General features: G+C 48.8%; 1 protein-coding gene across 4 annotated transcripts in view; it reads right to left on the bottom strand.

Moving 5' to 3' along the window:
- Window positions 1–275: 275 nt before the first annotated feature.
- The window catches only part of IKBKB (inhibitor of nuclear factor kappa B kinase subunit beta), a 61,112-nt gene continuing 45,089 nt past the window's right edge, over window positions 276–16,298 (bottom strand). For 3 of the 4 annotated variants that reach the window (XM_032143393.2, XM_032143394.2, XM_058433309.1), the window contains 12 exons: window positions 15,881–16,075; window positions 15,036–15,150; window positions 14,123–14,246; window positions 13,376–13,527; window positions 13,150–13,211; window positions 11,972–12,081; window positions 10,861–10,910; window positions 10,658–10,757; window positions 10,312–10,459; window positions 6,699–6,826; window positions 3,899–3,989; window positions 276–1,879 (listed from right to left, as the gene is read on the bottom strand). In XM_032143393.2, the coding sequence (XP_031999284.1) occupies window positions 1,814–1,879; window positions 3,899–3,989; window positions 6,699–6,826; window positions 10,312–10,459; window positions 10,658–10,757; window positions 10,861–10,910; window positions 11,972–12,081; window positions 13,150–13,211; window positions 13,376–13,527; window positions 14,123–14,246; window positions 15,036–15,150; window positions 15,881–16,075 (1,341 nt within the window). In that variant the 3' untranslated portion in view covers window positions 276–1,813. Of the gene's footprint in view, window positions 1,880–3,898; window positions 3,990–5,926; window positions 6,114–6,698; window positions 6,827–10,311; window positions 10,460–10,657; window positions 10,758–10,860; window positions 10,911–11,971; window positions 12,082–13,149; window positions 13,212–13,375; window positions 13,528–14,122; window positions 14,247–15,035; window positions 15,151–15,880; window positions 16,076–16,298 lie in introns of those variants that run through there. The other variant, XR_004246151.2, reaches the window with a different exon arrangement.

The following is a 16,298-nucleotide window of genomic DNA, read 5'->3' as shown; positions in this document are numbered from 1 at the left end:
CTCAGGTGATCTGCCTGCCTCAGCCTCCCAAAGTGTTGGAATTACAGGCGTGAGCCACCGCGCCCGGCCTGGATTTTCACTTTTTAATCAATTACACTGTTCCAGCCATAAACTTTTTTTTTCCATTTTTTTTCCTTCTTTTTCACAACTTGTCCTGTAACTGAACAGCCATAAACTTTTAAAATGACTGCTTTGGTTGGCATTTTCTTGGTCAAAATTCTTCAGTGGCTCAGTTGCCTGTAACATAAGCTCACAGCCCTTAGCCCAACATCCTTTCCCTCCCCAATCTGACCCCATCCTTGCCTTTTGGGTGTTATTTCCCACTGTCATTTACCAGGGTTTCCAAAATTGTGCTTTATTAAATGCTAGTTCATTGGAATGTTAATACATGTTTTGCACACACAATCAGCAGGAGAAAATGTTTCTATAGCCAAATGACATTGGTAAACAGTGTTTTTATACAAAGTTAAGCCGGTTTCTTTATTATTAGACTTTTCAGATACTTTCCCAGTGCATAGTGTGAATCTCCACAAAGCAAGTGAAACATGAATCGTTCCCTAAACTTACTTGACCACAGAATGCTTCATTCTATCTCCACGGAAACCACTTGTGAAAGTCTCCTACTCCAACTTTCTTCTCCAACAAAACTCACCTGTTTGGGATCATCTGAACTCATTTTGTGCTCTTGCCTTTATATAAAAGAGCAGTTCTGTGAAATGTTGAAGCAGCAGGGTTATGGCACTAGTAATGATCCAGGCACTATACAAATTGGTAAAATTTTCCATTATTTTAGTTCAGAAGCCCTAACCATAGGTATTCTAACAGTGGATTGTGGAACCCAGTATGAGTGTTTGAGACATGTTACAAAATATAGGAGCTATTTTTAAAATGAATCCATTTAATAATACTGCTAGATGCTGTGAGAGACAGGGGCTCCCTGGCCCAGCACACATGCTTGAGCAGGAATGGAGACACGGGCATGGTGGTGGGCAGGCCGGTGGTCAGCAGATACCCTTTCTGTCACTCCTCTGTGACAATCACCCCCAAGTAATCTTTGGGACTCGGAATAAGGCAGCTGCTCTCCCATCCTGGCTACTATGAGTCGCTCTGTGGCAGAAAGGACCACAGATGGAGAGCTTGGCACTCACTCCGACTTTGCTGAAAAGAGGACAACCACCAAAGTAGTAGGTAAAAACACAATTTTAGCAGCAGTGAAATCAAAAGAGGAAGTGAGGATGGGACCAGGCTGCAACTATAATTAAACTGTCTGTTTAGGAGAAGCTGAATCCAGAAGAAATACAAGCTGTAAAGTGAGAGGGGACAGGGAGCAGGGCCGTTGGAGGGCAGGAGAGGACAGGGTGGCACCAAGCGCGGCTCGGACTCTGCCCTGAAAGATTTGAATTGGACACTGTCCAGTCACGTGTGTGGCAAACTGTACTCCAAGCACTTTTCTCACAGCAGAGGAAGGAGCTGCCGTGGCTGTACCCCTGAACGCTCGTGGGGCCGGCATTGTGCGCTGGGCCTCTGTAATGGAGGACCTCCAGTGTGCAGACAAGGTGCCGGCAGTGCCCACGGAGGGCTCCGCCCTGGGTCCTGGGTGAAAGTCACAGCTGCTGAGGAAGCGAGAGCTCCATCTGGATACCAGAGACCGCTGGGCCATCAGTGCAGCAGGAACCACCATGTGAGAGCCGTGGCCAGGCAGCCCCACGTCACGAGACCTGCTCCAGGCAGCCCCATGTCAGGGGGTCGAGTCCCCCCACCGCACAAGGCCTGCTGTGGGCTGCCCCATGTCAGGGGGTTGGGTCCCCCGACATCATAAGGTCTGCTCCAGGCAGCTGTGCTCTTCTTCTTCCGCCTGTAACCAGCTCCAGTCTAGGGCCTGAAAGTCAACAGACATGTTAAAAATACAACCACCACCAACACATTTCAGGTTATTTTTCCTCTTCAGGAGGCAATCAGGACAATTGAGAAATATACTAAAACCCAGCCAGGCACAGTGGCTCATGCCTATAATCCCAACACTTTGGGAGGCCAAGGTGGGCAGATCATGAGGTCAGGAGTTCGAGACCAGCCTGGCCAAAACGCTGAAACCCCGTTTCTACTAAAAACACAAAAATTAGCCGGGCATGGTGGCAAGCTCCTATAGTCCCAGCTACTCAGGAGGCTGAGGCAGGAGAATCACTCGAACCTAGGAGGTAGGAGTTGCAGTGAGCTGAGATCGTGCCATTGCACTCCAGCCTGGGTGAAAGAGCACAACTCCATCTCAAAAAATGTGTATTTAGAAGAAAAAAAAAAAAAGAAATATATTGAAACCCCTTTATTGGCTGGGTATGGTGGCTCATGCCTGTGGTTCCAGCACTTTGGGAGGCAGAGGCGAGTGGATCACTTGAGGCCAGGAGTTCAAGACCAGCCTGGGCAACATAGCAAGACCCAGGCTGCATAAAATAAATAAATTAAATACAAATTAAAAAGCCGGCCGGGCGCGGTGGCTCACGCTTGTAATCCCAGCACTTTGGGAGGCCAAGGCGGGCGGATCACGAGGTCAGGAGATCGAGACCACGGTGAAACCCCGTCTCTACTAAAAATACAAAAAATTAGCCGGGCGTGGTGGCGGGCGCCTGTAGTCCCAGCTACTCGGAGAGGCTGAGGCAGGAGAATGGCGTGAACCCGGGAGGCGGAGCTTGCAGTGAGCCGAGATTGCGCCACTGCACTCCAGCCTGGGCGACAGAGCGAGACTCCGTCTCAAAAAAAAAAAAAAAAGCCAAACCCTTTTATTAATAAGTCTTGTGACTGCAGGGTACTCTTGAGCTAAGTTATATATTCAAACTGTAAAGGATCTTTTCTTTGAATTGGCTCAGAGTCCTTGAGATTCTGTGACTGTGGGAATTAGAAAGGCGACGTCAGTACCACCCTGGCTCACAGCACTCACTCCCATGCTCACTGTGGGTAGCTAATCTCGGCTATGGATTTCCAGCCTCACCACACGACTTGGCCTGATGAGACTTCCTCTTCGTCCCACAGATATGCAAGTAAGCAATGAACTGATCAAAACATTATCGTGCCAGGAGGAGGAGAGCAGCAAGAGATACAGAATGTCCACAGACTGGAGGAGGACATGCGACTACATCAGCAAAGGCTGCAATTCACAGTGGTATCCCTTGTAATTCTTCCAAAAGCTTAAAGTTAGGGGAGGTTAGCAAGGATTAGCAGGTAAAGGCCATGTAAAGATCTAAGCAAATGATGCAGCATTCTCTCAACAATGGAAGCTTTGTCTTAATGTACTGTATCTTCGCTAGTTTTCTCATAACTAGTACTACCTACCACTAAGCTCCAAGGCCCTGAGGACAAGGCCATGGCTGGTTCCTGCTCCCAGCCCAGCACTCAACACACAAATGCTCAGCAATAGTACCAATGGTGCAGGTGGGGACAGGCTTCTGGGAACAATGCTACCTTCCTCCTCATCATCGGAATTAAGTGTTGCAAGGATTAAATAAGATAATGCATATATGTAGTTGTAAGCCTTAAATAATTGTTAGCCATCACTATTACTATGAATAATAAAAAATGTGTACTAGAAAATTATAAATATACACTGAAAAAATCAGCTGAATGTGGTGACGCACGCCTGTAGTCCCAGCTACTCAGGAGGCTGAGACATGAGAATCACTTAAACCCGGGAAGTGGAGGTTGCAGTGAGCCAAAATCATGCCACTGCACTCCAGCCTGGGTGAGAGAGAGAGACCCTGTCACAAACAAACAAACAAACAAACAAACAAACAAACAAACAAACAAACACTGAGGTTGAGGACAATGCCAGATTGTGTTTCCATTTTCTTTTCTCTTTTACTATAGAGAAAGAAAGGACATGGAATCGCAGGGGGCTCACACAGGCTGTTACCGTGAAACTCTGGTCTTGTTCCCTCACGGTGTCCTGTATGGCATTTTCTAGCAGGGTGCAGAGGTTATGTGCTTCAGCCACCAGTTCTTCACTAAAGAAAATGATCAAATTATTAGAAAGTGGTCATTATTAGTTATCAGAGCTAACACTGCTATTTTAAAATATGCTAAAGAGTTTTGATCATACTTTTTAAATGAAGTAACAATTATTTTGATCCTGAGTGTCTTAAAACACCAACCCATTGACTAATACTTTCATTCATCTTGTTATGCACTTTCCACCCATTAGCATTACTGTCCAAAATGCAAAAAAGCAAACAGATCTCAATAAAAAAGTCAGAAGTAAAAAGAGCTCTGCTTCCTGACTCACTAGATAGCTGAATTTAATTCTCAAACTGCCAAAATCTAAAGATATTCTCCAAATCACCTGTTTTCCAATTTTTGAAGTAGACAAAAAAAAAGGCCAAGGAATTTATCAGGGTTCATAGTTCCTTGGAATCTGTTGAAAAGCAAGTTCTGGGATTTGGTTTCATCTAATCTGATCTCTCTCTTTTCTATAATAAGAAACCCATGTTTCCTCTGAGGACTGGGCCATAGTGAGAAGGAGCAGCATGTAACAAAACATCCGTCTTTTTCTAACCTCAGCTCTATGCTGTGGGGAGACGAGAAACATCCTATATACCCAGGTCCACCTTTCTAGAGCTTTGAGGACATCACTGAAGGGAATAAGCCACATAAGGGAAGACTGCCCTGGAACTCCTCTCACTCTGCAAAATGTGACAATCTGATGGCAGGAGCTCAGAGCACATTTTTGCCAGGCCTCATCTGTGGGGCCTCTAGCTAGGCTAAAGTCTCAGTGCCTAACCCAGAAGGGAATGGAACAGGCTCCCGGTCTAGCTACTATACTCCAGGAGTTCATGAGGGGTTGGGGAAATAATTTTTATTTAACAACAACAAAAAAGGGCCGGGTGTGGTGGCTCACATCTGTAATCCCAGCACTTTGGGAGACCGAGGCGGGCGGATCACCCGAGGTCGGGAGTTCAAGATCAGCCTGACCAACAGGCTGGAGAAACCCTGTCTCTAATAAAAATACAAAATTAGCCAGGCCTGGTGGCTCATGCCTGTAATCCCAGCTACCTGGGAGGCTGAGGCAGGAGAATCGCTTGAACCCGGGAGGCTGAGTTTGAGGTGAGCTGAGATCACGCCATAGCACTCCAGCCTAGGCAACGAGCAAAACTCTGTCTCAAAAAGAAAAAAAAAAAAAGGCTGGGCGCAGTGGCTCACGCCTGTAATCCCAGCACTTTGGGAGGCTGAGGCAGGCGGATCACAAGGTCAGGAGATTGAGACCATCCTGGCTAACACATGAAACCCCGTCTCTACTAAAACTACAAAAAATTATCTGGGTGTGGTGGCAGGCGCCTGTAATCCCAGCTACTCGGGAGGCTGAGGCAGGAGAATCACTTGAACCTGGGAGGCGGAGGTTGCAGTAAGCCAAGATCGTGCCACTGCACTCCAGCCTGGGCAACAGAGCAAGACTCCGTCTCAAAAAAAAAAAAAAAAAAAGAGAGAGAGAGAGAGAGACAGTCTCACTATGTTGCCCAGGCTTGCCTCGAACTCCTGCGAACCTCCTGCCTTGGCCTCCCGAAGTGCTAGGATTACAAGTGTCTGCCATATGGCCAAGAGAAAATTAAGTATCTGAGGTCACATAAATACCAAAAGAGGCTACAAACTCCCAAGGACAAGAACAAGATTCTTCAAAGCAGACTGTATTGAGATATAATTTACATACCATAAAGCTCACCCATTTAAAGTGTACAATTCAAGGGTTTTCGCATATTTACAGAGCTGTGCAACCATCACCATATGTAGTTTCAGAACGTTTTCATCATCCTCAGAAGAAATCTTGCATTATCAGTCGCTCCCACCCTCCTCCCCTGCCCCAGGCAATCATCGGTATTTCCCATGCCTAGAGATTAGCCTGCAGGAACCCATAGAGCCCTGCATACAGAAGGTGTCAAACAAAACAAACCACAGGAAGAGATGAGCATGGGAGCAGAAGTGGCCTGCAGTGTGCTGGAGAACGGGCGGAGGGCTGCTAGACACAGACTGCTGGGCCCCAACCCTGAGCTCCCAAGTGAGGTCTCCAGCAGGACCCGAGAATTTGATGCTGCACTGTTGGCCCAGATGAGACTTGACGAAAGCTCAGACCTGAGCATCTATAACGGAGGGAGAAGCTGTTATTCATGACTGACTAAGGAACACCTTAGTCAGAGTGGTATTTCGTGAAGATTAATTCAACCACACAGGGCCTGGCAGCAGAGGCAGGAGGCAGAAAGCCCTGCCCCCACCTCTGCCGCCATGGTTCAGGCAAGAGGAGGAAGAGGACGGGAAGAATGGGAAGGTCAGTGGCACCAGGAGGAAGGTGGTGACTCAGTAACTCAAGGTACTGGTAGGGTGAGAGGGGGCAGATGGCTCAGGGGAGATGAAGTGGGCCTCCCTGAAGGGAATGTGGCTTCCATATGGATAAAGGGTAACAGCATGTGCTTGACCAGCATTTCCAATGTTCTCATTAAGCAGTTAGTCATCCAAGCCTTGGACAAAGAAACTAGTTAGTAAGTTTCAAGGGACTATGAGAGCCAAACATGTATCACTTTTGTCCCCACAGGACCTAGCAGATACAACAAACATACAGAGAGGTGGTGATATCATCGGACAGACATTTACCAGTGACAAACGCCTCCATCCCCAATCTCCTGACGTGCCCTTGACGGTCACACTTGGCACTGCTAAGGACGACCTACCTCTTCTTGGCTGGCTCGGGTAAGCTGTTGGAGGCCGTGGAGGGCTGAGACATCAGCTGCCCAGGCTGGCTAAGTCGAGAGGCGTTCATGCTATCAGGGCTTCCACTGACAGGACCACGGACCTTGCTCTAGGGCACAAAATCAAAAGAAATTAGGAGCCAAGTGATAAATCACATTTTGCATTCACACCACAGTATTTTCTCAGGAGACAACTGGCTGCCAGAGGCCAGAGCTAACCCTACAGCCTGCCAGTCGGCACCCCTAACTGCGGGTCAGCTGGTGCTTCACATCTGGCTTCAAAAGTGTTTCTGTATTAACAGGGGGACTTTTGAGGACAGGATTCTAAATTTAAGGAGACCTGGGTGCCTACATTAATTTGCAGGCTTTTTTATTTTCATCAGCTTTACTGACTGATTGACAGTGATTGAGAGTCATGCTCTGTCACCCAGGCTGGAGTGGGCGCGATCTTGGCTCACTGCAACCCCCACCTCTGGGGTTTAAGCGATTCTCCTGCCTCAGCTTCCCAAGTAGCTGGAATTACAGGTGTGTGCCACTACACCCAGCTAATTTTTGTATTTTTAGTAGAGATGATGTTTCACCATATTGGCCAGGCTGGTCTCGAACTCCTGACCTCAGGTGATCTGCCTCAGCCTCCCAAAGTTCTGGGATTCATAATCCTCTGCATCCGGCCCCTTAATGAACTTTTACAAGAAAAGAACAGGAAAAGCATTTTTACTCTTTTCCAGGTAGAAGACAGACACACACACAAAGGCTATGGGAATTCCTGTGGCTTGATTCCTCTATGACCCGGCTGAGAAGAAACCAGGACGCCCTGACTCCCAAGGGGCTGCAGCCACTGCCCCACCCAGCTCGAAGGGTCAAGCAGGGGCTCCCGTTCCAGCTACCTGAGCCTCCTCAGCTCACAGCCCATGACCACCGGCCAATCTTCAGGTTACCCCTCCGCTGATCTCTGCCCTGCATGGTCCCCAACCTACCCATGTAGCCCCCCAGCCCCCGCTCCTGGCACTCACTGGGGCCTGCAGTCCTTCATCCCCTCACGTGTCCCTCAGGCTGTGGAACCCTCCTGGCTCCACATCCTCCCCTCCAGCGAAACCTCAAGGCCCACACGTCAAGGAGCCATGCAAGCGCCCAAGCCTCCCGTTCTTGGTCCTCCTGCTGCACCTTCCCTGCTGACCATGCCTGGGGAGAGGCCCAGCATTGGCCTCCTGTGCTTCTGCCCTGGACCGAAAGTGTGGCAGGGGATGGCTCCTGCACTGCCTGGCTCCCTCCCAGCCAGGCCCTGCCCCCCTCCCAGCCAGGCCCTGCCCCAGCTCCTGCCCCACCCTGTTCTGTGCTGCACAGTGGCAGCTCAACTCCAGCCCCGCTGAGCGGCCCTTCTCAGTGCTGAGGTTGGCCAGGGACTCAGATCCTCCAGCTGCCTGGAGAGGGACTTCCCCAAATCCCAGATGTGATCATATCCCTAAAGTTCCTTTAATATCAAGGGAAAAGACAGATACTGTCATGTGTCCTGTGTGCTTTGAAAATGGACAAGGGCCAGGCGCGGTGGCTCACGCCTGTAATCCCAGCACTTTGGGAGGCCAAGGCGGGTGGATCTCTTGAGGCCAGTTCGAGACCAGCCTGGCCAACATGGTGAAACCCCATCTCCAATAAAAATACAAAAATTAGCCGGGTGTGGTGGCATGAGCCTATAGTCCCAGCTACTCAGGAGGCTGAGGCAGGAGAATCACTTGAACCCGGGAGGTGGAGGTTGCAGTGAACTGAGATTGCGCAGCTGCACTTCAGCCTAAGGGACAGAGCGAGACTTTGTCTCGAAAAAAAAAAGAAGCGTGGCCCGCGTAAGCTCACCTTTGCCCACCTCAGCAGCTTCATCCTCCATTGTGGCCTTCTCCACACACACCAGCCTGCCCCCACTCAGAACACACTGACTCCCCAGGCTCTCTGCCTTTGATAAAGCAACGTCTCTGTCCTGGAACATCCTCACTCTTCAGCTGTAACAGCTCCTTGTGAACCTTCTTGTTGCTCCCTCTCCTCTAAGACAAGCTGGAGCTCCCCCTGTGCACAGAAACTGCAGCTCATGCCTCCTGGAGCTGCTTCCTAGCCCTTCCTGCCCTGAATGGCTCTCACTCATGCCTCTGTCTGTGCCCCTCGAAGGATCAGGCCCTCCTGAGAACAGGTGCCATGTCTTCTCACCTATGTGTCTTGCTGGGCATATAGTTAGCATTCAATAAATGCTTAATGGATGTAGATGGCACATCAGGCTATCACCTGCGCATAGCTGCACCTCCCTCTCCTCATCAGATCCTCTCTACCTCGTTATCCTGTTTTCTCCCTTTCCTCTCTTCTCACAGGAGGATGTGTCAATCACACTCCCAAGGCATGCCCAGTGCTTTGGCACGCGACCCCAGCCCCTCTGTTCTCTGCACTGTGTGTGGATTGTCCCCTCTGCCTTTGACAATGAGAATCTCCTAGTGCACTATCTCCTGCTTCCACCATGAGCAACCATCTCCCTCTCTCCTTCCCTTTGCTCTTAAGGGCAACTGACGCCTAAATCACTCTTTCATCCATGTCACCTTCTCTGCAGCCTTTCACAATGGGGCTTGCAGTCCCAACAGCTCTGGCTCCCACGACACGGCCAGGCCTGTCCGTCTCAGTTCTTGGCTGTTTTGTTTCCCATTTGCCCACCGTGTGGCATCCCATGGACTCACAGCTACATTAAGATGGTGTGCACAGAAAGCATGGCTTACTGCACTGAGGGCAGTGCATATGCAGACGATGGTCAACCAAGTTGCACTGCCATGCATGATGGTGGGCTGAATTGGTGGCCCTAAGAAGGATATGCCCACATCCCAACTCCTGGAGCCTGTGAGTGTGGCCGTACTTGGAGAAAGTGTCTTTAGAGATCCTGAGATGACATCACCCTGGACTATTTGGGTGGGACCCAAATCCAATGACAAGTGTTCTTGTAAGAGTCACCCAGATAAGGGACACAGGGGTCCCATGAAGACAGAGACAGAGACTGGAGTCACACACCAAAGAATGCCTGGAGCCACCGAGAGCTGGAAGAAGCAAGGACAGTCCCTCCCCAAGAGCCTTCAGAGGGAGCTCAACCCTGCTGACATGGGACTTTCAATTTCTGGGCTCTAGAGCTCAGATAACACATTTGCTTTTGTTTTTAGTAGAGACAGCTCTGTTGCTCAGGTTGGAGTGCAGTGGCATGATGACAGCTCACTGCAGCCTTGAACTCCTGGGCTCAAGCAATCCTCCCACCTCAGCCTCCCCAAATTGCTGGTGTTACAGGCATGAGTCACTGTGCCTAGCCCAAATTTCTGTTGTTTTAGCCCCTCAGTTTGTGCTAATCTTTACATAGCCACATGAAAGTAATACACAGATGAATGAAAACGATTAGCATAGGCCCTTCCTCTGACCTCCCTGCTTAAACCAAGTCAAAGAACAGTGATGTGAAGCCCGAGCAGCAGCCGAGTGGGCTGCTGGTGGCTCTGTGGTGTCCCGTGTGGGATGGCGGCGGTGCACAGAGGCGGAAAGGCACAGGAGGCTGGTGGGCCAAGGGCCCGCGACCGCAGCACTCACTCACACAAGCAATCTTCAGGAGATTCCAGAGCTCCTTCTGCCGCTTCTCCTGCAGCCGGACAACAGTCTTCTCATCCTCATTCATTAAGCTCACCACCTCTTCCACCTTGGGCAACAGTTCTAGTGCCTTCTGCTTGCAAACCACAGTTTTACTGCAAAGAATAAACATGACAAACTAATGGCATTTGGGCTGGAGAAAGCAGAACCTGTGGCAGCTGTGCATCCAGTCAGCAGCTGCAGAAAGTCTCTTCATGAGGTCCAGCGAATCACAGAGGAGGGAGGAAGGTGACCTCATACCCAGCCTGCATCTCCTAGTCCTTCCTCCAGAGCAGGAAGGTTGGGGCTCATACCTGAGCTGCGTATAGATCACTCGCACTTTCTTCTCGAAGCTCTGAATTGCCTGAAGCAGCAGCCGTACCATTTCCTGACTGTCACCCTCAGTTCGCTGGTCTGGAGAGAGGGAGGGTAGCATAGTTCCTCAAGGAAGCCAGCAGAGAGTAGTGATGCCCCATAAATAAGGAGAAGCCCAAGGCAAACACAGAACCCCACTTACCTCGAGGTTTTTCCCTTAGTCTCCTGTACAGCTCCCTTGCTTGCTCCTCTCTAAAATATACAAAGAAGTTCTGTCTAGACTTGAGGTCAAATATGGCTACTTTTTATATTTTTTTGGTAGAGATAGAGTTTCACCATGTTGCCCAGGCTGGTCTCAAACTTCTGGGCTCACAAGCAATCTTCTTGCCTTGGTCTCCCAAAGTGCTGGGATTACAGGTGTGAGCCACTGTGCCCGGCCAAAAACATTTTTTTTTTTTAATTAGCTGAGCATGGTGGCATGCGCCTGTAGTCCCAGTTACTTGGGAGGCTGAGGTGGCAGGACTGCATGAGCCCGGGAGGTCGAGGCTGCAGTGAGCTATGATTGTGCCACTGCACTCCAGCCTGGACAACAGGGCAAGACCCTGTCTCTTAAAAAAATAATACAAATACAAATAAAAGAACTAGAGGAGAATAAACAGTTAATTAGAGAAAATACAGAATCAAAGTTCTGACATTCGGAGCTCCTGTCCTAAGAATCCTAGTGAGAGAATCAGGGAACACTGCTGAGCTCATGGTGACACAGCCTTCGAGAGGCTGACCTGGCCTGCCTGGTTCCCTCCATCTGCACGCCAGGAGCACATGTGATCTCCTTCAGGTAGGACTGATCTGCCTAGACCCCTCCTCCCCTCCTGGAGCCAACACCAAATACCTGACAAAGACTCAAATGAACCGTTTCCAGGTCCAAACTCCTAAGCCTTGTCAGCTTCTTCCTTCTCTTTCTTACTTTCTGCTCTGAGCTATGCCTGGGTCAGTGTGGGTGGGACAAATCAGGGGAGTCTGATACAGGGGTAGAGGCTGCTTGCATTTTACAGCCTTTACAGATTATGGCCTACGTCTCAAATGCGTTATCTGAATTCATCCTTACAACTTCGTGAGGTAAGACTGTTTTTCTTGCCACTGAACAGATTTGGAAACTGAGGCTCAGTGACGATTTGCTGGAGGTGACCCCACAGGGAAGCATGCTCTAGAGAATGGTCCTGCACAGCCGCTGAGGGTACCCTCGACACACACACCAAAGCTCCAGGGGTGTCTGTGTGTGCTGGGCACAGAGGGGCCCCCCAGCCAGTACTCACAGGTCGTCCAGCGTTCCCCCCTGCTTCCGGCCCATGGGGCTCCTCTGTAAGTCCACGATGTCGGTCTGCAGAGCCATCATCCGTTCTACCAGGAGTTTCACTTCGTTCTCCTAATGGAAAAGCTGTGCTAATGTCAACTGATGTGGTAGGAGCATGCTGAGATGCAAGATCTGCGGGGGAGCAAGACCAGGGGACCCTCCACATTCCCTGAGGACCCTCAGTGGACTGGCTCAAAGGAATGTGGACTGTGGGGTCTGAATGGCTGCGCTTGCATCTAGGGTCCACCACTTTCTAACTGTGTGACCCCTTGGCAAGTTACTTACCCCCAGCTAGTTTCCTTTTGCATAAAATGGGCTTCTAACAGGGCCATCTGAGGAGTCAAGTAAGATGAAGTACTTAAAGCCTCTGGCATGGTGCCTGGCATATGGAAGATGCCCAAGACACGTTACTTTCTCTTCTCTTCATCTGTCTATCCCGATGCTACCTGGGCAGGGAGGCCCAGACTGTTTTATTTCATAGATTATGAGTCCCAAGATGGGGAGGGGCACTCACCCCTTCTATGGTTAATATTCACCATTAAACACACATACACCTCATCAGTACTGATTTATAAAAATTGATACTAAGACACAGGTGAAGATCCTTGCTCAAGTGCACAGGGGAAAACAGAGGATAAGCCCAGGAAAAAGCCCCAGAGCCTGACTTCAACCTTCAGTTTGTGTGAGGTTCATTAAGTCACACGTATTTCCTTTGCCTTCATAATTAACGTTTTTTGGTGACATCTGATTCACGCTGCCCTGAGACTTTCTGCCTAGACCTTTTATTTCCTATGGATTTAGTGTCCCAACAAAATTAGTCAAAAACCTTCGACAAGAGGGAGTGTTGATCATCCATCCAATGCCCTTCCTAACAGGATATGGTCTTGGCTTTTCCCCAAGGGAACCTAACCCTTGCTTCTTATTTAAACCTGGACCATCTCTGTCCATTCTGCAGCTCTTGCATCTGGCCACAGAGGGGCTCCCTTTACTGGCTACTCTCTTGGCCTCTTTCCAGCTGGTCCAGTGAGGAACACCTGATTTTTGACAGAGATCGACCCAGTGTTTGATGAGAAAGTGAAAAGTGGGAGCACAAAACCTCACCCCCTCGGTAAGTTCAGAAACCCAAAATGAGTCTCCTACCCGCCCACAGAGTTCCACAGCCTGCTCCATTTCCCTCCAGGCCAGCAGCAGTTTATCTGATGCTGAAAAAAAATTGAGAAGGAAAAACAAAACAAAACAAAATAAAAACACCACAAAACTGAAACAGAAATAAGCAACTCAATTATAACAGGACAAAAGAAACCTTAGAAAGAGAAAAAGAAAAAAAAAATTGTGTCTTTAAACTCATTGCAAAGTGCACACTCACTGATCCCAAACTCGGTTTGCTCGCTGTACTTCTCCAGGTCAATCTGGATGCTGGTTTTGAAGAAATCCAACTTGGCCTTGAGCTGCTGAGACATGGAAGCCATGGAATTCTTCATCTTGGAGAGGCAGCTGTTGTTTCGGAGGAGATTCATCCTGCAGGGACCACAAGGAACAGAGTCTTGGAGCATCTCTGGGATCCAAATTCCATTTCCTGTACAATAACAAAACCCCCTCAAATGTCAAGGGAGGTCCCTGCCATAATTATTATCATCATCACTATTATTATAGCAGCCACTTACAACCCAAGGACAATTTCCTAGCCCTCAGCAATGCCTGAGGTTCTGCACCAAACTTGGCATCAGGCAAAGGAAGACACAAAAGGCCAATAACGTTGGCAAACGAGTCACACTGCGGAAAGAGTCCATAAGTCCCCAGCAGCACGGTCAGGGGAGTTTTGCTAATCCACATGGTAGTGAGCTCCTCTGGGTTCCCAATCCAGCCACAGCTTGGCCAGCCCAGCTTCAGTTCCACACTCCTCACCCTGTGCCAACCACACTCACCTCACCAGGTCTAAAGGGGCCTCCGTCAGTCCAGCCCACCCAACCACTTCCCGTCCATCCAAACCAGTGTCTCCCTTTTGTTGCTCATAACAGTTGCTTCTGGGTCCCTGCCTCAGCCACCTCCCTGTGGCCAAAGCCACCAAGCAATTTTAAATAAATTAAGTTAAAAAAAAAGCCTGGCACGCTACATGGCGGCTCGCTGTCCCTGCTGCAGCCGGTTGCAATCCTCCTTCAGGGTCTGGATGCTATGCCAGACCTGGCCCCACACCTTCCTCAGCTGGAAGAAGGCGAGATTCCTCTTGGGCTCTTGAACTGGAGACAGAGACACAAGCAATTGTCAAAGAATAACCACAATAACTCCCCTACAATTAACCACATCCTGCCTATGACACTGCTGGCACTTTCACGTTTTGTACCTACTATAGGATCATGTAACTTTGGAGGGTGTTATGCCTGGTTACTGTCACATACATGCATTTGTACCAACAGCATGTACCAGTGGTCAATAAGTAGCTGTTGATTTGAAGAAACACTTTATGAACCATTTGGACACATATGTATATAGGGCCTTATATTTTCAATAGAATTTTTTTTTTTTTTTTTTTTTTTTTTTAGAGACAAGGTCTCACTCTTGTCACCCAGGCTGGCATGCAGTGGGGGTGATCGTGACTCACTGCAGCCTTGAACTCTCAGGCTCAAGTGATCCTTCTGCCTCAGCCTCCTGAATAGCTGGACTACAGGCATGCACCACCACATCTGGCTAATTTCTAAATTTTTTGTAGACTTGAGATCTTACTATATTACCCAGGCTGGTCTTGAACTCTTGGGCTCAAGTGATCCTCCTGCCTGAGCCTCCCAAAGTGCTGAGATTACAGGCGTGAGCCACCACGCCCGGCCTAGGAGGTTGAAATTAACTAATGGTTTCCTGTACTCTCTCTTGCCTGGCTACTCCTTGCATGTCCTAAGGAAGGCTGCCCGGAGGACTGGCGATACTAATTTCCTTCATGTGGCTCTCCCCTCCTTAGTCCTGTCTCCCTTCCCTGCCTTGTCCCACATATTGTAACTGATTATTTAGAAAAACAAAACAAAACAAATTCTTACGGATACAGCTGACACTTTCAGGTTGGGGCCGTGGGGAGATCTGAGTCTCATAGGTGATTTTACTGTTGTCAAAGAGAAAAACAAGATCCATGTCCAATGTGCGGCCCTCATTTAACTGCAAAGGGACAAGAACAAAATGAATCTTGTGGATCCAATCCTCTCTTTTCTAACTAATAATGAAGAGGTTCCACAGCTTTCCCCACTGTTCAGCAAGAGCATCATCTTCAGCCAGCAAGTAGGAAGCATACATGAAGTGTTTCTTAATGTTTCCAGCCACACTTACTGTCTGAACACACTCTTCATTTACAAACGTATTACATTCTATTTTACTCTCTGTCTTCCCTGTGAAGTTCAGAAATTCATTATATACTTCCCTACGCAATGATTATTTCTCATGTGGTAACTTTATCTCCAAAAGTCAGCTGAGAAGGTCTTTTTGAGCAGAGGTCATGTCTTATACAGCTATAGTTAACACAGGTGCCTAATCCAGTTCTGTACACAGAGGCCATCATAAATAGTTTCAGTTGACTCAAGACAGTGCAGCATCCTTTTTTTTTTTTTAGTACACTTGGAAGAGGGCCACGCAGGCAACTTGAGAGATTCGAGTGTTACAGCATCATTTTTTGCAATGAAGGCAAGAGAACGGTCTTGGAGGGTCTGGAAGTAACAAGTGCAGCAAGGAGATTTGTGTTTCCTATCAGGCCACACAGAGAACACCACACTCCAACTTAAAAACCAGCCAGGTATCCGCACTGTGTGATTAACAGACTACATGACAAAGCAGAATTGAAATCGGAAGGCACAGCCAAGGGAAACAGGGTGGTGTGTACGAAGCCAGGGCTCACCTTGCCGTCTGAAATACACTGAGTGGCAGGCTTATCGGGGATCAACGCCAGGCCCGCTTCCTGCAGCAGCTCCTGGTCCTCCTCTGGGATGCCCGTGTCCTGCTGGATTCTGGCCTTCAAGCTCTGCAGACTCTCATCCTCTGTCACAGGGTAGGTGTGGATGGTGCCCGTGACCATGTTCAAGATATGAACCAGCTGCAACACAACCCAGATGTTATTGGAAAACCGATTTCTTCAAGGAGATGCCCATCTATTTGCCTAGGTCCTCTCTCTGCTACTCCCAACATTTCCCAACCACATAAAGCAAGGGCCTAGCTTGAGAGAGGGAGGTCATGTGCCATGTTCGCATATTTTCATCTTTCATAATCCCGTCTGTGGCTATGACCTCATAGCCAATGTCAATTAGCACAACTGTCCT

This window comes from Hylobates moloch, unplaced genomic scaffold (genome assembly GCF_009828535.3).
Source record: "Hylobates moloch isolate HMO894 unplaced genomic scaffold, HMol_V3 SCAFFOLD_22, whole genome shotgun sequence".
Classification (NCBI taxonomy): domain Eukaryota; kingdom Metazoa; phylum Chordata; class Mammalia; order Primates; family Hylobatidae; genus Hylobates; species Hylobates moloch.
The sequence above is the reverse complement of the archived record's forward strand: the minus strand, read 5'-3'. Positions and strand labels throughout refer to the sequence as shown.